The 19,493-nt window shown below is 42.5% G+C and overlaps 1 protein-coding gene across 7 annotated transcripts in view; it reads right to left on the minus strand.

The window, feature by feature from the left end:
- The window catches only part of LOC141111009 (uncharacterized), a 201,888-nt gene that overhangs the window by 96,323 nt on the left and 86,072 nt on the right, over positions 1–19,493 (minus strand). For all 7 annotated transcript variants that reach the window (XM_073602902.1, XM_073602900.1, XM_073602898.1 and 4 more), the window contains one exon: positions 17,392–17,474. In XM_073602902.1, the coding sequence (XP_073459003.1) occupies positions 17,392–17,474 (83 nt within the window). The remainder of the gene's footprint in view (positions 1–17,391; positions 17,475–19,493) is intronic.

Raw genomic sequence — 19,493 nt, forward strand, 5'->3', positions numbered from 1 at the left:
AATACAGGGGGCGGGGGTTAAAATGCCAATAAGATTTGTATTTTTTTTCTCTGTGGCCCCATTGGTAGCTGTGTCTCTTGTACAAGAACTAGGGTTACAATGATCTTCAAGTGAAAATGGAAGCTTAAAGAGCTAGGCCAGGCGCAGACTCTGCAGCAGTTATCCTAATGCTGGCTCCACTACCTACGGAGCCACTGACCTGGAACAAGTATGCAGCTAGTGAAATTCCAACTCTCATCCTCCATGCTTATTTTGTCATCAATTTTAAGTCGCTGATCAGAAACAAGGAAAAAAGCTCCAAAACTTGTAACTTTAAATAAATTCATAATGACGAATCCTATACATCTCTCCTTTGTAGGGTTACCTTTGCTCATGCAGCCTACTGTAAACTCACCTGCCTGTCACTCCATTTGGCTACTAGGAGTAAAATACAAGTCGCTGTAGCTTACACAGGTCTATGGACTTCCCACAACTGTTTTTTTAAGCTTCTGTAAGCTGATGTGCTGATAAAGCTCAGGTTGGGTGTCACCAATATAGTGGCGTATGTCTCTGGTGGTCTACAGGGGCAGGCAGTGGGATGGACTCTGCACAACTGTAGAGTATGTGGATCACAGTCTGTCAATCCATTTATGTTCATTGGGTAGATGAAGGAATTCCTTTTTAGGCTTTTAAAGGGTTTGTTTGACCAGGCTGTCCTTTAACAAATCAATAAAAGATGCTGACTGAATAGGCAAGGATACTGTAGTTCAAGGAGTCTATACAAACTTTTCCACATGGTGATCCCTAGTGAGTACCTCTGAAAATACTTTTATCACTGAAGCGTAGCCAGTTTTGTTTATAGACTCGGATAATGATCTTTTCCATTCCTACAACAGCATAGACACAATTCAGAGTCAGTTCCCAATTACTGTTCGTGTTTTAGAGACACAAGGGGGTAACAAAATAAACCCTGCATCAGAAGGAAAATAAATAAATCTCTTCCTTGCTTGAAGATTACGGTCTTGTTAAGCACGCTCCCTTGACATCATCACTGCGGGAGTAATGAAGCCGTTTGCCAAAACGCAACCTCAAATTAAGAATCGTCAAAGACTCAGGAGTCGAAGTGAAGCTGAAAATGTCAAATTACTATGCAAATACCCCCTCTTTCTTCCTAATTAAATAGCATGCTCTATGAGGCAATTCATCTCAGCGTCTGCTTGTCCTCTCACTCAGGAGTCACTTTAATTTCCTTGGATGGCAATCCCAGACAATCAATACTAAAACCGGGTGAAGCAAAATTGATTTGTTTCTTTACAGGCCAACATAAGAGGTACACTGTACTATATGGCTTTTTATCCTTCTGAATAAGTCGTCATGGAGCTCTGAACAAACAAGCTTAATTCTTTGTTTTAACAGGGATCAGGCCAGGATTAAGGTGTATGTTGGGCAAAGTAATGGCTTAAAGCAAACCTTTCCTAAAAGGCACATGGGAGACTTCCATTGCCAATCCCCTTCCGAAGATGTTAGCCGTCTATACCTAGTACACAATAGCCAGCTGGTTTCAATAAAAAGGTAATAACTGAGTCATTAACTTGAAGCAAGTGTATACATTTATAAAGGGACGCAAAGTATTGAAGCAATGGGGTAAACATGACAGTCAGGAAACCAGCATCTGGAGAAAGGAGAAATGGCAATGGATGCACCTAGGTCTTTCAGGAAAGGTTTCCATTAAAGTGAACCCATGCCTAGACTATGGGTTCATTTAATTTTTTTTCCCCATTTATTGGATGAACTAGATGGACTACCTCTATGTTGCCAGTCGCAGCCCCTGCGCGGGCGGACAAGGCACGTTTGTATTGTTATATATTTTTGATATACTTACAATAAAAATGATTGAACAAGAACTAGATGGACTTGTGTCTTTTTCCAAACTGGACTAAGGAACTATGCACATTAAAGTGTTTACAAATTCTGAACAAGCAGTAAAAGCACTATATAAAAAAAATAAATAAATAAAATAAAAATAATAATAATATATCATCACTGACTTTCATAGCTAGTACTGAGGAGACCTTAGTCTTTAAAATTCACAACTGAGGTTGTGAAATCGCAGCTCCTCTCCCACATTTTCGAATAAGAGCGGGAACTTGGCAGTCTGCCTGTGTTTAACCACTTGAGCCCCGGACCATTATGCTGCCTAAGGACCAGAGGTCTTTTTCCAATTTGGCACTGCGTCGCTTTAACTGCTAATTGCGCGGTCATGCAATGCTGTACCCAAACGAAATTTGCGTCCTTTTCTTCCCACAAATAGAGCTTTCTTTTGATGGTATTTGATCACCTCTGCGGTTTTTATTTTTTGCGCTATAAACGGAAAAAGACCGAAAATTTTGAAAAAAAATGATATTTTCTACTTTTTGTTATAAAAAAAATCCAATAAACTAAATTTTAGTCATACATTTAGGCCAAAATGTATTCGGCCACATGTCTTTGGTAAAAAAAATGTCAATAAGCGTATATTTATTGGTTTGCGCAAAAGTTATAGCGTCTACAAACTAGGGTACATTTTCTGGAATTTACACAGCTTTTAGTTTATGACTGCCTATGTCATTTCTTGAGGTGCTAAAATGGCAGGGCAGTACAAAACCCCCCCAAATGACCCCATTTTGGAAAGTAGACACCCCAAGGAAATTGCTGAGAGGCATGTTGAACCCATTGAATATTTATTTTTTTTGTCCCAAGTGATTGAAAAATGACAAAAAAAAAAAAAAAAAAAATATTTACAAAAAGTCGTCACTAAATGATATATTGCTCACACAGGCCATGGGCCTATGTGGAATTGCACCCCAAAATACATTTAGCTGCTTCTCCTGAGTATGGGGATACCACATGTGTGGGACTTTTTGGGAGCCTAGCCGCGTACGGGGCCCCGAAAACCAATCACCGCCTTCAGGATTTCTAAGGGTGTAAATTTTTGCTTTCACTCTTCACTGCCTATCACAGTTTCGGAGGCCATGGAATGCCCAGGTGGCACAAAACCCCCCAAAATGACCCCATTTTGGAAAGTAGACACCCCAAGCTATTTGCTGAGAGGCATATTGAGTCCATGGAATATTTTATATTTTGACACAAGTTGCGGGAAAGTGACACTTTTTTTTTTTTTTTTTTTTTTTCATAAAGTTGTCACTAAATGATATATTGCTCACACAGGCCATGGGCATATGTGGAATTGCACCCCAAAATACATTTACCTGCTTCTCCTGAGTATGGGGATACCACATGTGTGGGACTTTTTGGGAGCCTAGCCGCGTACTGGACCCCGAAAACCAATCACTGCCTTCAGGATTTCTAAGGGTGAAAATTTTTGATTTCACTCTTTACTGCCTATCACAGTTTCGGAGGCCATGGAATGCCCAGGTGGCACAAAACCCCCCCAAATGACCCCATTTTGGAAAGTAGACACCCCAAGCTATTTGCTGAAAGGCATGGTGAGTATTTTGCAGCTCTCATTTGTTTTTGAAAATGAAGAAAGACAAGAAAAAACATTTTTTTTTTTTCTTTTTTCAATTTTCAAAACTTTGTGACAAAAGTGAGGTCTGCAAAATACTCACTATACCTCTCAGCAAATAGCTTGGGGTGTCTACTTTCCAAAATGGGGTCATTTGGGGGGGTTTTGTGCCACCTGGGCATTCCATGGCCTCCGAAACTGTGATAGGCAGTGAAGAGTGAAATCAAAAATTCACGCCCTTAGAAAGCCTGAAGGCGGTGCTTGGTTTTCGGGGTCCCGTACGCGGCTAGGCTCCCAAAAAGTCTCACACATGTGGTATCCCCGTACTCAGGAGAAGCAGCAGAATGTATTTTGGGGTGTAATTTCACATATTTCCATGGCATGTTTGAGCAATATATCATTTAGTGACAACTTTGTGCAAAAAAAAAAAAAAAAAAAAAAAAAAATTTGTCTCTTTCCCGCAACTTGTGTCGCAATATAAAATATTCCATGGACTCGACATGACTCTCAGCAAATAGCTTGGGGTGTCTACTTTCCAAAATGGGGTCATTTGGGGGGGTTTTGAACTGTCCTGGCATTTTATGCACAACATTTAGAAGCTTATGTCACACATCACCCACTCTTCTAACCACTTGAAGACAAAGCCCTTTCTGACACTTATTGTTTACATGAAAAAGTTTTTTTTTTTTGCAAAAAAATTACTTTGAACCCCCAAACATTATATATTTTTTTAAAGCAAATGCCCTACAGATTAAAATGGTGGGTGTTTCATTTTTTTTTTTCACACAGTAATTGCGCAGCGATTTTTCAAACGCATTTTTTGGGGAAAAAACACACTTTTTTTAATTTTAATGCACTAAAACACGCTATATTGCCCAAATGTTTGATGAAATAAAAAAGATGATCTTAGGCCGAGTACATGGATACCAAACATGACATGCTTTAAAATTGCGCACAAACGTGCAGTGGCAACAAAATAAATACATGTTTAAAAGCCTTCAAAAGCCTTTACAGGTTACCACTTTAGATTTACAGAGGAGGTCTACTGGAAAAATTACTGCACTCGATCTGGCCTTCGCGGTGATACCTCACATGCATGGTGCAATTGCTGTTTATGTTTGACGACAGACCGCCGCTTGCGTTCGCCTTAGCGCGAGAGCAGGGGGCGACAGGGGTGTTTTTTTTTTTTTTTTTTCTTTTCTTTATTATTTTTTTGCTTTTTTAATCTTACTTTTAAACTGTTCCTTTCATATTTTTTTTTTTTAATCATTTTTATTGTTATCTCGGGGAATGTAAATATCCCCTATGATAGCAATAGGTAGTGACAGGTACTCTTTTTTGAAAAAATTGTGGTCTATTAGACCCTAGATCTCTCCTCTGCCCTCAAAGCATCTGACCACACCAAGATCGGTGTGATAAAATGCTTCCCCAATTTCCCAATGGCGCTATTTACATCCGGCGAAATCTAAGTCATGAAATACTCGTAGCTTCCGGTTTCTTAGGCCATAGAGATGTTTGGAGCCACTCTGGTCTCTGATCAGCTCTATGGTCAGCTGGCTGAATCACCGGCTGCATTCTCAGGTTCCCTGTTGAGACAGGAGAGCCAGAGAAAAACACGGAAGACGGTGGGGGGGGCATTCCCTCCCACGGCTTGTAAAAGCAGTCTATAGGCTAATTAGCCGCTAGGATTGCTTTTACATGAAAGCCGACCACTGGCTGAAAAGAATGATACCAAGATGATACCTAAACCTGCAGGCATCATTCTGGTATAACCACTCAATGTCGTGAATGGCTTACCTGAAGACAAAAAAATGGTTAACAATGGTTAACAATAAAGCACAGTAAAGTGTAAATAATTACACACCTGAAAAACAAACATGATAAAACATAATAACAATAACAATAACAATAAAACATTGCAGAATAGAATACAGTAAAAAAGAGCAGAACAATAGAGAGAGAGAATAGAGAGAGAGAGAACAATAAAACAACAACTATTTTTTTTTATTTCATATTTTTTTTTTTTTTTACACTTTTTTTGTAACTAACTTTTATAACGGTAACCGGTTCCAGGTTCGGGTCTCTCAAAATGCGATGGCATCTTGGGAGACCCTGTGAAAGTGTGCCTAGTCTGTGCAATGCTGTACCCTACGCTAATACTCAACTAGTGAATGGTAGCGTTCAAAACATTCACCAATGCAAAGACCAGGATTGTCAGGACAGGAGGGACAATAATAGCGGGTGTCACGCCTATATTCGCGCTTGCTGCAGACACGACATCTTTTTTGGGGGGTTCGTTGGGTAGGGGTACTCGGGAGGACATAAAGAAAATGCCTCTCATGCAGCCGACTGCATTTGGTTGGGGATGTGAATGGGGGAAGTACGGGTGCTGCAGAAGCGGTGGGTTCCCAATTAGGATTGGCGAATGCAGCAGGAAGGGCACTATGGGCACGATGGGCCTGTGTTTGTCTTTTTGGTGGCAGCGGGACACTACTTGTGCTTGCCACCTCACCAGCTTCAACTGCACTTATGGGACTCGCCACGTCACCACGTGTTACTGCAGTGCTGGTTTGACTACGACCGGGGTGTACTAGGCCGCTGGCGCTTGCCAGTTCACCAAAACGCTACCAAAAAACGTTAGCGATCGCAGGGATCAGGCCTGACTCTGCGAACGCTGCAGTTATGCGTTTAGTGTTTTGTAAGTGTCAGTGATCGATCGATACTGCACTTGGGTGGGCTGGGCCGGGCCGGGCGGAGGGGCAAAACGCAGGTGCTAGCAGGTATCTGGGCTGATCCCGCTAACACTGCGTTTTTGGGAACCCTAAACTGCTGGTGACGCTAGTATAGATCTGATCGGATCAGATATTGATGCGATCAGATACTATACCACTAAGGGAGGTGTACGGTGCGTGCGTGGGTGTTAGCGGTACTGGCGCTAATCTGACGCTGCCTGGGGCTGGTGCTTGCCAGTTCACCAAAACGCTACAAAAAAAACTGTTAGCGATCGCAGGGATCAGGCCTGACTCTGCGAACGCTGCAGTTATGCGTTTAGTGTTTTGTAAGTGTCAGTGATCGATCGATACTGCACTTGGGTGGGCTGGGCTGGGCCGGGCGGAGGGGCAAAACGCAGGTGCTAGCAGGTATCTGGGCTGATTCCGCTAACACTGCGTTTTTGGGAACCCTAAACTGCTGGGGACGCTAGTATAGATCTGATCGGATCAGATATTGATCCGTTCAGATACTATACCACTAAGGGAGGCGTATGCTGCGTGCGTGGGTGTTAGCGGTACTGGCGCTAACCTGACGCCTGGGGCTGGTGCTTGCCAGTTCACCAAAATGCTACCAAAAAAACTGTTAGCGATCGCAGGGATCAGGCCTGACTCTGCGAACGCTGCAGTTATGCGTTTAGTGTTTTGTAAGTGACAGTGATCGATCGATACTGCACTTGGGTGGGCTGGGCGGAGGCACAAAACGCAGGTGCTAGCAGGTATCTGGGCTGATCCCGCTAACACTGCGTTTTTGGGAACCCTAAACTGCTGGGGACGCTAGTATAGATCTGATCGGATCAGATATTGATCCGATCAGATACTATACCACTAAGGGAGGCGTATGCTGCATGCGTGGGTGTTAGCGGTACTGGCGCTAATCTGACGCTGCCTGGGGCGACGCATATCACCGCCGGGCGATCAGGGGGCTAAACCTTTATTTGGTAATAAACGGCGGGTGCCCTGACACTATAAAAAATAAACGAACTAACCAGCGTCATTCGTAACGGTTATACGGTGATCAGTGGTGAAAGGGTTAACTAGGGGGCAATCAAGGGGTTAAAACATTTATTAGATAGTATATGGGGGTCCCTGACGCTATAAAACGCTGACGGCAAACCTAAATATTTACCTCACTAACTAGCGTCACCAGCGACACTAATACAGCGATCAGAAAAATGATCGCTTAGTGACACTGGTGACAGGGGGTGATCAAGGGGTTAAAACTTTATTAGGGGGGGTTAGGGGGGTACCCTAGACCTAAAGGGGGGTAATACTAACTGTCCCAACACTGTAACTGTCACAAACTGACACTATGCAGTAATCAGAAAAAAAAAACAAAAAAAACAAAAAAAACTGCTGGTGTCAGTTTGTGACAGGGGGGGGGGGGGGTGATTGGGGGGGGATCGGGGTGTTTTGTGTGCCTGGCATGTTCTACTGTGTGTGTGTGTGTTGGTGCACTCACATAGATGTCTTCTCTCCTCGGGCCGGAACGGAAAATACCGACCCGAGGGGAGATGACATCACTTCCTTTGCTGCTGTTTAGCATACAGCAGCAAAGGAGTGTTTTCATTGGCCGGCGGCGATCGCGAGGGGGGGGCCACGAACGGATGGTCTCCCCCTCATCACCGATCGCCGCTGGACAAAAGACGACCGCCTCGGGCACCGGGGGGGGGGTCCGATCGGACCCCCCACCCGCGGAAGGCAAATCACGTACCCTGTACGTGATTTTGCCTGTCCGTGCCACTTTGCCGACGTACATCGGCGTGAGGCGGTCGTCAAGTGGTTAATTGTAAGCACACAGTTTCTAAGCGCTTAGAAACTGAAACCTGGCTTTAGAGTTCTGAGAGTTAATTATTTCACAGTGCATGCAGCTACAGCTTACTTTAAGGCGCTTATTACCCCAACACTTCATATACCCATTATGTGCCTGTTGTACCATGTACTTGTATGAGAAAGTATCCTGTTCTCTTTGTATGGCTTCCTTTATGTGAAATCCTTGGTGTTCCTGCCAATCCTTCTGCTTTTCTATTAAATACTGACCACGCTAAGGCTTCATGTACACATGGGTTGACCACCGGCTGCAGGAAAACGCAGCAAAATCGTGCTGTGATTCATTTTTTTTTTTTAAAAGATATTTTTATTGGTTCAACACAAACCAACAGACACAAAACAGTCACAAATAAAATAAAAAAACAAAAACAAAACACACATGAGTATCTGACCCATTAAGTATACAAAAGTGGTGTCCAATTAGTAGTTAGATCACACACGTCATTGTAAGCATGTCATTTCATTTCAAGAGAGTTGAGATATTGGTAATAATAACAGTCAGATATAGGCACTTTTACACGACATAACCATATTAATGGACCTGGTATTGAAGGTCCCTATGGCACGGCCCATCGATGATCAATTGTATTCAATTTTTAGAAAGAGTTAGCGGACTAGCCAACCATTTTCCCCAAATTTTATAAAAGGTTTTATTTCGTTTGCGAATATTAAAAGTTAGTTTGTATAATGGAATGGAGTCATTGATAAGTTTTAACCAGAGGGACTTCAAAGAGGCCTGTGCACCTTTCCAGGACAGTAGAATAGATTTTTTAACATAAAAATAAAGAATACAGAGCAATCTCTTGGCATGTGATGGTATATGTAAATCTCCAAATACTCCCAACAAGCAGTTCTTAGGGTGGATTATGTTAGGAAGGCCCAACACAGTCAAAATAAAGGCACCCACTTCCTCCCAGAAGTCACTAACTATCGGGCACGACCAGAAGCAATGTAAGAAGTCTGCCTCCTGGCCACAGCCTCGGAAACAGACAGCTGATGGCAAGAGACCCATTTTATACAGTCTGGCCGGAGTGAGGTGGGTCTGATGAAAAATTTTAACTTGTATGATACGGTCACGGGAGGAAATGACAGAGGTTTTATATGTGTCACTAAATTCTGTCCAGTCTTCATTTACCATATCAATATCCAATGAATCCCACTTCTCCTGTGCTCTGTGAAACCTAGGGTTAAAGTCAGTCATTAAGGCTGCATAGTAAGTGGAAACCAATTTAGAGGGTTCTGGTTGCCTAAGTAGTCTTTCCAGTAGAGGCAGATCAGTGATATCATCTAAGGTACCAAATTGGGCATGTATGGCATGTCTAAGCTGATAATAATAAAATAAGTGTGATCTTGGCAAATCAAAGTCCGTACTCAACTGAGAGAAAGTTTTAAAGCCCTGTGTAGTATATAAGTGACATAGATATTTAACTCCCTTTGAATACCAACGATTGGCATCTGGAAAAAGACTATAATTCTTGCAGATTGGGATTAAACCACAAGGGGTTGTTAGGGGATTTCAGCCAAGAATGTTTCGATATTTTTGTGGTAATGTATTTAAACAGTGAGATGGAGACTGAAAGCAGAGAAGTTCCAGGGCGGTCTGGGACCTGGCCTCTATATATTATGTTATGTAAAGTTTCATGTGAAGATGCGATAGCCCCCTCTGTGGCTGCACAGGCATTAGCTGGATCTGGGTTCATCCAGTCATGTATGTGCACCAGTTGAGATGCCATATAGTACAGGAAAAAGTTAGGGAATGCTAGACCTGCCAGATGGGCTGGTAGTCTCAAGGTCTCAAGTGCCACTTTGGGGGATCCGCCCTTCCACAGGAAAGAAGTACATATCACATCTATGCGTTTGAAAGTAGCTTTTGATATTTTACATGGGGAGTTAGAGAGGATATAAAGCAGTCTGGGTAAATAAATCATTTTAAGAATATTGGCCCTCCCCATGAGGTCCAACGGCAAATCCATCCATTGTTTAGTTTGTTCCTGGAGGCGGGACAGCAAAGGGTCAAGATTATTAGTAGCATATAAAGATAAGGGAGCCTGAACCAACACTCCAAGATATCTAAAAGAAGACACCACCTGAAGCTTGGAGTCCGGGTGCACCTGAGGAGGGTCATTCACATCCAAGGGAAAAAGGCTGGACTTGTCCCAGTTAACCCGGAATCCAGAGTAGTCCCCAAAGGTGTTGACCTCCTCCAGTAGAGCCCGCAGAGACTCATTAGCATCTGCCAGGTACACCAGTGTATCGTCTGCGTAAAGAGAAATGCGTTCCTCTATATTTGCAATTGGGAGGCCTTTAATTGTAGGGGAGGAGCGAATGCGAACTGCAAGCGGCTCCATGGCCAGGGCAAACAACAGGGGCGACAATGGGCACCCCTGTCGAGTGCCCCTAGTGATTGGGAAGGGATCAGTAATAGATGAATTAACCCTTATCCTAGCCGTTGGGGAGGTGTACAGAAGTTTAATCCATGCTATCACACGGGGACCAAAACCATACTTCTGTAGCACCCGAAAAAGGTACGGCCATTCCACACTATCAAATGCTTTACAGGTGTCTAAGGACACAATGACACGTGTAGAAGGGCAGTCATGTGGATATTGCAAGTTGTGGAACAGTCTGCGCATGTTCATTCTAGTAGACCTGCCAGGGATAAATCCACCCTGGTCGCTATTAACCAAGGATGTAACCACAGTATTTAAACGGTTTGCTAATATTTTGGCCAGAATCCTAACGTCCACATTTATAAGAGAAATTGGACGATAAGATTCACAGTGAAGTGGGTCTTTTCGGGGTTTTAACAGAAGAACTATCAAAGCCTCCCTCATCGATGGGGGAAGGATCCCAGTCTCTAGGGCTTTGTTATAGGTTCGGAGAAGGAGGGGGGATAGAAGGTCCTTGAACTTAGCATACCATTCAGTCGGGAAACCATCAGGTCCAGGGGTTTTATGTGCAGGCATTTGGGAGACCGCTGCTGCAATCTCCTCGGCCGTGATAGGCTCCTCCAACATGTCTCGTCCCTCATCTGACAAGGAGGGAAGAGATATGTCAGCCAGATAGTCCGACAACTGGGAATCATCATAGTCAACCCTGGAAGTGTACAGGTTTCTGTAAAAGCTTAGAAAGGAGTCTAGGATATCTCCTGGGTTGTCACTAATAGTACCTTGAGTAGTAAGGATTCGTGGTATAGAAATGGGGGTATGGTCAGGTTTGGTCAGATATGCCAAGAGACGTCCTGCTTTATTACCATATTCAAACGACTTTTGTGAAACAAACAACATGCGTTTTTGTGTGAGATCTAGCAGACGGATTTCATATTCCCTACGGCTCTGTAACCATGTCTCCCTAGTGTCAGAGGCAGGGTTAGAGGCATAAGCAGATTCCGCACATACCATAGCATTTTCTAATTCCTCAGTGCACATTTTGTTGTTTTTATGCAAAATCCCTGTAATAGACATAAAGGTACCTCTCAATGTAGGCTTAAATGCGTCCCATTCCGTGGAGGGGTCTACTTTATCTAAATTATGCTTCCAGTAGTTAGAAATACTCATCCTACACTCACTCTGTACCATCTCGTCTTCCAGCCAGTATGAGTTCAGGCGCCACAAAGCAGGTCCCGAACCTGGAAGGAGGAGGAGAGACACCGACAAAGGGGCATGATCTGAGACTCCCCTGGGCAGGTATGAGACGGCAGAGACAACGGGAAGGGTCTCTGTCGACGCAAATGCCATATCCAGCCTAGACATAGTATGGAAGGAATCCGAATGGCAGGAAAATTGGCGGTCATCCGGATGTTTCCATCTCCATACCTCGGTCAGACCATGGACCTGGGCCCAGTCTACAAAGGAGGGGAAAGATCTGCCTCCCCCACCCAGGCGGTCCACCGTTGGGTCCAGGACTGCATTAAAATCCCCTACATAAAGCAAAGGGCCAGAAGGCCTATTCAGTAATTGAAGGGATAATTTAGAGAGTACTTCTACTGAGAATGGAGGGGGAATATAGATGTTCACCAACGTGAAGATTGTAGTAGAAATTTGTAATATAAGAACAATAAACCTCCCCTCTGGGTCTGTTTTAACGCTGATCAACTCAGCTGGAAGGGATTTAGCCAGGAGTATAGATACACCTCTTGAGTAATTAGTGTGAGTGGCATGGTATAGCTTGGATAGCCATGGGCGTTTTAAGACCCTTGTCTTAGAACCTGTCATGTGAGTCTCCTGAAGGCAAATAATGTGAGGGTGACATTTTTTTAACACAGAAAAAAACAAGGATCTTTTCTGAGGTGCATTCAGGCCTCTAGTGTTCCAGGAGACTATCCTAAGGGGTTGTGCCATAGTAAAACATGTAATAATAAAGATGCATAAGTAAACCTCTGAATTAGTATCAATATGAGTAGGTGGACCGTGCCACCGGAAGCACACACAAGCACATGACAAAAAAGTGCGTGGGTCTGCCTATAAGGTAGCATGGACCAGAAAAAATTTCCTTTTCCCCTCTGTTTTAGAAAAAGAAATTTTAGACATATAAAATGACAACAGAGGTATTAATGAACCACTATATGTGGTGACCCGGTATACTTTTGATGACTCTCCATTAGCAAATGGTAGAAGTGTGTTGAAAAGGACATAAAAAGTAAAAAAAGAAGGAAAAAACAAAAAACAGAAAACATGAAAAAAAAAAAAACCCAACCACCTTTTTCTTTAAACCTTTGTGCCCCCCACCCCGCTCAGCCATCCCAAACATAGCAAGCTTTGGATCCCTAAACTAAAAGTCCTTCCTAACTAGAAAACTGCGGAAGTCAAAAACTGTACCGTGGCCTCGCCACAAGCTGGTAAGGGGGTAACGTGGGGTCTGGTGAGGCTCCCAACTAATGACCGAGGAGAGAGGGAAAAAAAAACAAAAATCTTTCCCCCCCAGTAGATATGTCCTGTTGAAGGGTAGATGAGCCGTTTGTTTACGTGGAAAAAGTTGTCCGGATGATTGTTCTGGTATGCAGGTCACCATGAGTTGTAAACCGTACCAATGCAGGGTGGAATGTAAAGATGAAAGTCAGGGAAAAAAAAAAAAGGGGGGGGGGGGAGATTTATAATGAAGAGACATGCAGAATGTTGACACTGTAGCTTGCATAGCAGGGTGTATATCTTTCTTTGCAGGTTAAGGGTGACTTCTGTCTCCTCTGCTTCTGTGTGCTGCACCATAGTAATCATTCAGCCACTTCATGGCCTCCTTGGGATTGGTGTAGAAATGAGCCTTACCATCATGGATAATGCGCAATTTAGCAGGGAAGAGCATGGCGTAGGAGAGGCCTTCCGTGCGCAATCTAGACTTCACTGCTGAGAAGGAGATCCGCTGGCGTTGAACTTCAGCAGAAAAGTCCGGATAAACAGAAATATTATTGCCATTAAATGTGAGCGGGCCTTTTTCTCGTGCCAGACGTAGGATGGCCACTTTACCTTGAAAATTGAGGATATGTGCAATGATGGAGAGTGGTGGGGCACCCATTGGAGGGGGACAAGGAGGAGTGCGATGTGCACGCTCTATAACATGTGAGAATGAGGGTGCGTCTTTACCAAAAATGTCCTGCAGCCATGAATAAAGAAACTTTTCAGGATAGGAACCTTTCGCACGTTCTGGAAATCCCACAAATCTAAGATTATTCCTGCAAGAGCGATTTTCCAAATCGTCAATTTTAGCGCGTAATGCTGCCATCTCGCTTGTAGTATCACGTATAGTAACAGACATGGGGTGTACAGTATCTTCTAATGTACTGATCCGTTCCTCAGCATCCCCTGTGCGGTCTCTGAGGTTCTGGACATCTTGTTTCAATAATGAAAAGTCCATACGGATAGAAGCTATTTGAGTGGAAAGGGAGGCCTTGCAATCCTGGATAGTCAGCATAATAGTAGATAATGTAGGCTCAGCAGGAGGAGAATCCTCAGCCTGGCTAAACTCAGCAGAATGCTGTGATTCCTGTGTCTGCAGGGGTTCTGTATGTGTGCGGAATATAGCAGGAATTGATGCACTCACCCCTGTTACAGAGTCCTGGATGGCTGAGGAGGAGGGCTGCAGCGTGTCTGAATGCCCTGCATGTGTCTCGGCGCCATTTTGCCTCCGGAACCGCACCAGTTGTTCCGCTGTGTGCGAGGGCCGCGGCGGCCCGTATTTCACCATGTCAGCCAGTCTGGTTTTTACCCACAGCCGTGGGGAACAGAATGATACCTTCCATGAGGATTTAGGACCAAGGATAGCTGCAGGATGGTCGTTGAAAGCCGGAGCTGTGTGTCTATGCGACTGCTCTCTTCACCATCCGGCCACGCCCCCGTGCTGTGATTCTATGTTGATTTTGCCGTGTTTTGAGGCCAAAGCGTTGCTATCCTGAACGGCATTCTTCCATGTTCAGGAGAGGGAGGTTGAATCTCCCCTAACCACAGCAGCTCCTAAACGATCTAAAAAGCCTATGTGTACATGGAGCCTAAGCAAGAAAACACACCATGGTCAGTTCTCTAGCTATGCTGGGAACTCAGCCTGCTCTCCTCCAATGATCAGACTTGTTCTAACACTTCTGCTGCACAGCCATTCACTGGGAAGTTCAGTGTGCTGCTGCTGCTCTTCCCTCCAGCGTTTATGCAGCTGAGAACAGAGGGAATGTCAAAAAAAAAAAAAAAAAAAAAAAAAGAAGAAGAAGTACTTATGTTTTTTTTTCTCTCTATACAAAAGTATTTTGCATCTCATTTCGATTTTAAACCGAATGATTTTTTTTTTTTTACAAGGTGATCATTTACAAATCACTTTAAATGCATGGGCGATTTGCTCCTCCACTGCTTACTTACATTCAAGTGATGATGGTGAAAAAAAAAAATAAAAATAATGACATCTCTCATTGATACATTTTCTTGATTTTTTTTTTTTCATAATTTAGGTCCCATTCACACTAGCGCGTTTTTTGATGCATTTTGCATTTTGCAGAAATGCACGGGAATTTTTTAACATGGGTTCCTATGGAACATGTTCACATCAATGCTTTTTTGTATCTCAGCGTTTTTGGAAAGGGTCGGGGACTTTTTTTCATGCAAAAAGCAGCGTTTTGCATGTAATGGTTTTCAATGGACAAGCATCAAAAACGCAAGTGCTGCGTTTTTGCAGCGTTTTTGATGCGTTTTTGGTGTGTTTTTGCCGGTTTTTTTTTTTTTTTATTTTTTTTTTTTTTTGTAATTTTTTTTTAAGACTGTAAAAAAAAATGAAAAAAAAAAAAAAACAAAAAAAAACGCAAAACGCAAATCGCGGCAAAAACGCGGCAAAAACGCGGCAAAAACGCGGCTCAAAAACGTGGCAAGCATGAAAAAAAAACCTCCAAAAACGCTCAAAAGCAACATGCATAGGTGTGAATCGAGCCTTAGGGTTGAATTGTTTTTGCACCACAAAACAAGACTCAACATACTAAAAATAAGCAATGGCAGTTCATATATGCTTTTAAGTCCCTGACTGTTGAAGCTCATCCTATAGCTTAAATAATTAGGAAGTCAATGGAAATTAAAACAGAGCATGCAGTGAAGTAATGGGATGATGTCAGTTATCACAAAACTAGGAGGGTGGAGTCTATGTCAAGTCTCACCATGCTAGTTCCTATGTGATCTGCAGACCATTTTTTACTGTGCAAACGGTTTTATCCTTGTCTGTTTGGACTTAGGCTACCTCAATAAACCATCACGGTTTTATGCTATGTTGGCGTTGTTCTTCTCCTTTCTTTTATCGTACTTGGGAGGGAGAAATAGAGAACAGCCACCTTGTGTTGATACTTCTATCATCCTGTTTATATCCAAAGGATGGATTGTATGTATTACACTCATCCACGCTTTGCTAGACCCCTTTAACTTGGAGTCTAGTCATCTGGTAAGGTCAAAGCCTCTGTTTTTTTTTTTTTTTTCACGGTGGAAGGTGCACTTTTGGTGTTCAATTGTTTGTTTATTTTGGATTTCCTCATGGATTTGAACATTAATATATTTTAGATGTTCCCATGGACTTCTCACTGTTTATTTAATTTGCATTTTGGTTTTATCGCTTGCCATTTTAGCGCTGCAATTTTGGGTTATATATTTTTCATGCACGAATGTTCTGTTGTGCAATTGCCAGCTGCTGTTTTGATTTAGTATTTCACCTGCGCAATTTCTATCCACATTTTTACAAGTATTGGGATGAGCATCAGTCATTTCAGTTAAAAATAAATAAGTAAATCATAGGCAGTGCCATAGATTTGTTCACCACTGATAAAAAAAAAAAAAAATAGAATTCAGTGTAGGTAGTATAGAACGAGAGAGTACCTGATAGCATCATTAAATAAACAAAAAAAGTAAAAATCCAAAGTTGTAAATATTCAGTTTGAAAATCTATTTCACCAAGTTTTAATATGTGTGTGACACCGGCGCAAACCTATATAAAACCAACTTTTTATATAAAAAAACTGGTTGCTGCAGCCAAAAAGTGTATTTCTCCAACAAGTGGAGGAAAATGCGTAAATATGTATCAAGTGCTAACTGCGCTACCTCTAGCGATTTTAGTGAAGAGACCACTTATTCTACACCAATCAAAAAAACAAATTATATAGTGACAACACTTATGTATCTACCAGTAAGCTGGACACCTTAATAAATTATAATCCAATTATAGACATAAATGAATAAAACAATTCATATTCATTCAATAGTGCTCGTGCATATATCCTTGAGTGGACCATCCACTATAATTGTGCCATTTCTGTGCTCTTGATTTCTCATGCGTGATTCATGTGACTGAAATCCAGTGACAACACCACCACCGCATAAGTTGGCCACTCACCAGATATTAGTATATGAAAGCCTTTGGTTCATTATGGGATAACCATTCCACTTGCTGTGAATCTCAATCTGACCCCAATGCAATAAAGCCAATAGATCCGTTTTCATGGAAAAAACAATCAGAACCCATCATAGTGCAATATGCTTGTTGCTGTTTATTAAACCATAAAAAATACTAAAAACTCACATGGTTTTGGTGTCCGTATGCCGACACCAAGCTTTTCCAGCAGTTAGAGATAGATAAGGGAAGGTATCGCCATGTAGTTGCTCCGCCGGCGTGCGATGCAAGACTCATTCCCGTTTGGCTTGCGGGAACTGCTCTAACAGCTGGAAAAGCTTGGTGTCGGCATACGGAAAACTTGCTTTCAGGAAAACCAGAGTGTTGTCTGGCAATGTACCTATTTTGCTGTAGCAAAACCATTAACCAAATCACATCAGCGCAAACTACACTCAGCCAATGAGTTCTGTTTACCTGTGCACCTAGAAGCTGTGAGTGAACATCTTGGTGTGCCTTCCTGAGAAGTTTACTTTCTTCACGCAGTTTTGAAATAGTATCTGAAAGAATAAACAGATTGCCAAGAGGGGTCAGTCCTATAGGGGTCATGAACCCAAGAGGTGAGTCTTTTTTACCATGAACAATGAACAGTCTATTTTTTTTACCATGTCTTCCTTGCGGCTTTAGGTGCACCGACAAGTAGGCTCAGGTTGCCCAAGAGTACCTGTCTATTCACAAAGAGAAAACCCCCATCAGGCTAGGAAAATCCAGCCATTTAGGAGAGAGCTCCTTTAGTTTTCAAAGTACAGTGGGGATCGAAAGTTTGGGCACCCCAAGTAAAAATGTGTATTAATGTGCATAACGAAGCCAAGGAAAGATGGAAAAATCTCCAAATGGCATCAAATTACAGATTAGACATTCTTATAATATGCCAAAAAAGTTAGATTTTATTTCCATCATTTACACTTTCAAAATTACAGAAAACATAAAAAATGGTGTCTGCAAAAGTTTGGGCACCCTGAAGAGTTAATATCTTGTACTGCCCCCTTTGGCAAGTATCACAGCTTGTAAACGCTTTTTGTAGCCAGCCAAGAGTCTTTCAATTCTTGTTTGAGGTATCTTTGCCCATTCTTCCTTACAAAAGTCTTCCAGTTCTTTGAGATTTCTGGGCTGTCTGTCACGCACTGCTCTTTTAAAGGTCTATCCATAGATTTTCAATAATGTTGAGGTCAGGAGATTGTGAAGGCCATGGCAAAACCTTCAGTTTACGCCTCTTGATGTAATCCCCCGTGGATTTTGAGGTGTGTTTAGGATCATTATCCATTTGTAGAAGCCATCCTCTTTAAAGCGGGGTTCCACCCAAATTTTGAACATTATCCTATGCATTCTCTTCCTTGCCTAGATGCTGACATGCTGTGTAAAAAAATTTAAATCGCCATAATTACCTTTTTTTTTCTAATCTTCTTAGCACTTCCTGGTTTTCCTCCCATGGGAGTAGGCGTGTTTCTAGCCTCTCCCAGACCTCCCACAGTCCCCTGGGAGCTAGTCTCAGGCTTCCCAGCATGCATTGTGCAACAGCGTCATCACAACATCTCGGTGAATGCTGGGAGCACAGCATTCACAGCATCCAGGAAATACATTCTTGTGGGCTTCAAATGCCCACAATGAAGATGGAAACCGCCTTCAGTGAATTTTATAAGTTATTCTTTACAACGAAATCGGACACAGGTGGACTTATTACACAGAACATGTGAGTAGATAATCATGAGAAGAAAAGTTTGTGAATGAACTCCAAAAAAAAAAAAAAAACGATAGATAGGTGGACCCCCGCTTTAACTTCAGCTTTTTCACAGATGGCATCAAGTTACCATCCAAAATTTGCTGAAATTTTATTGAATCCATTTTTCCTTCTACTCGTGAAATGTTCCTTGTGCCACTGGCTGCAATACAACCCCAAAGCATGATTGATCCACCCCCATGCTTAACAGTTGGACAGAGGTTCTTTTCATTAAATTCTGTGCCCTTTCTTCTCCAAACGTACCTTTGCTCATTCCGGCCAAAAAGTTCTATTTTAACCTCATCGGTCCACAGAACTTGTTTCCAAAATGCCTCAGGCTTGTCTACATGTTCATTTGCAAAGTTCAAACGCTGATTTTTGTGGTGAGGATGTAGAAGAGGTTTTCTTCTGATGACTCTTCCATGAAGACCATATTTGTACAAGTATCTCTTTATAGTGGAATAGTGTACCACAACTCCAGTGTCTGCCAGATCTTTCTGGAGGGATCGTGCAGTCAAACGTGGGTTTTGAGTTGCTTTTCTCACAATCCTGCGAGCTGTTCTGTGATATTTTTCTTGGTCTTCCAGATCTTGCTTTAACTTCCACTGTTCCTGATGACTGCCATTTCGTAATTACATTCCGAACAGAGGATATTGACATCTGAAAACGCTTTGCTATCATCTTATAGCCTTCTCCAGCTTTGTGAGCGTCAACTATTTTCAGTTTTCTAGACAACTGCTTAGAAGAACTCATGGTGCCGATTGTTGGGGCAAGGTCAGATGAGTCTGGCCATTTAAAACCT

The sequence above is a fragment of the Aquarana catesbeiana genome, linkage group LG10 (assembly GCF_042186555.1).
Source record: "Aquarana catesbeiana isolate 2022-GZ linkage group LG10, ASM4218655v1, whole genome shotgun sequence".
Lineage (NCBI taxonomy): Eukaryota > Metazoa > Chordata > Amphibia > Anura > Ranidae > Aquarana > Aquarana catesbeiana.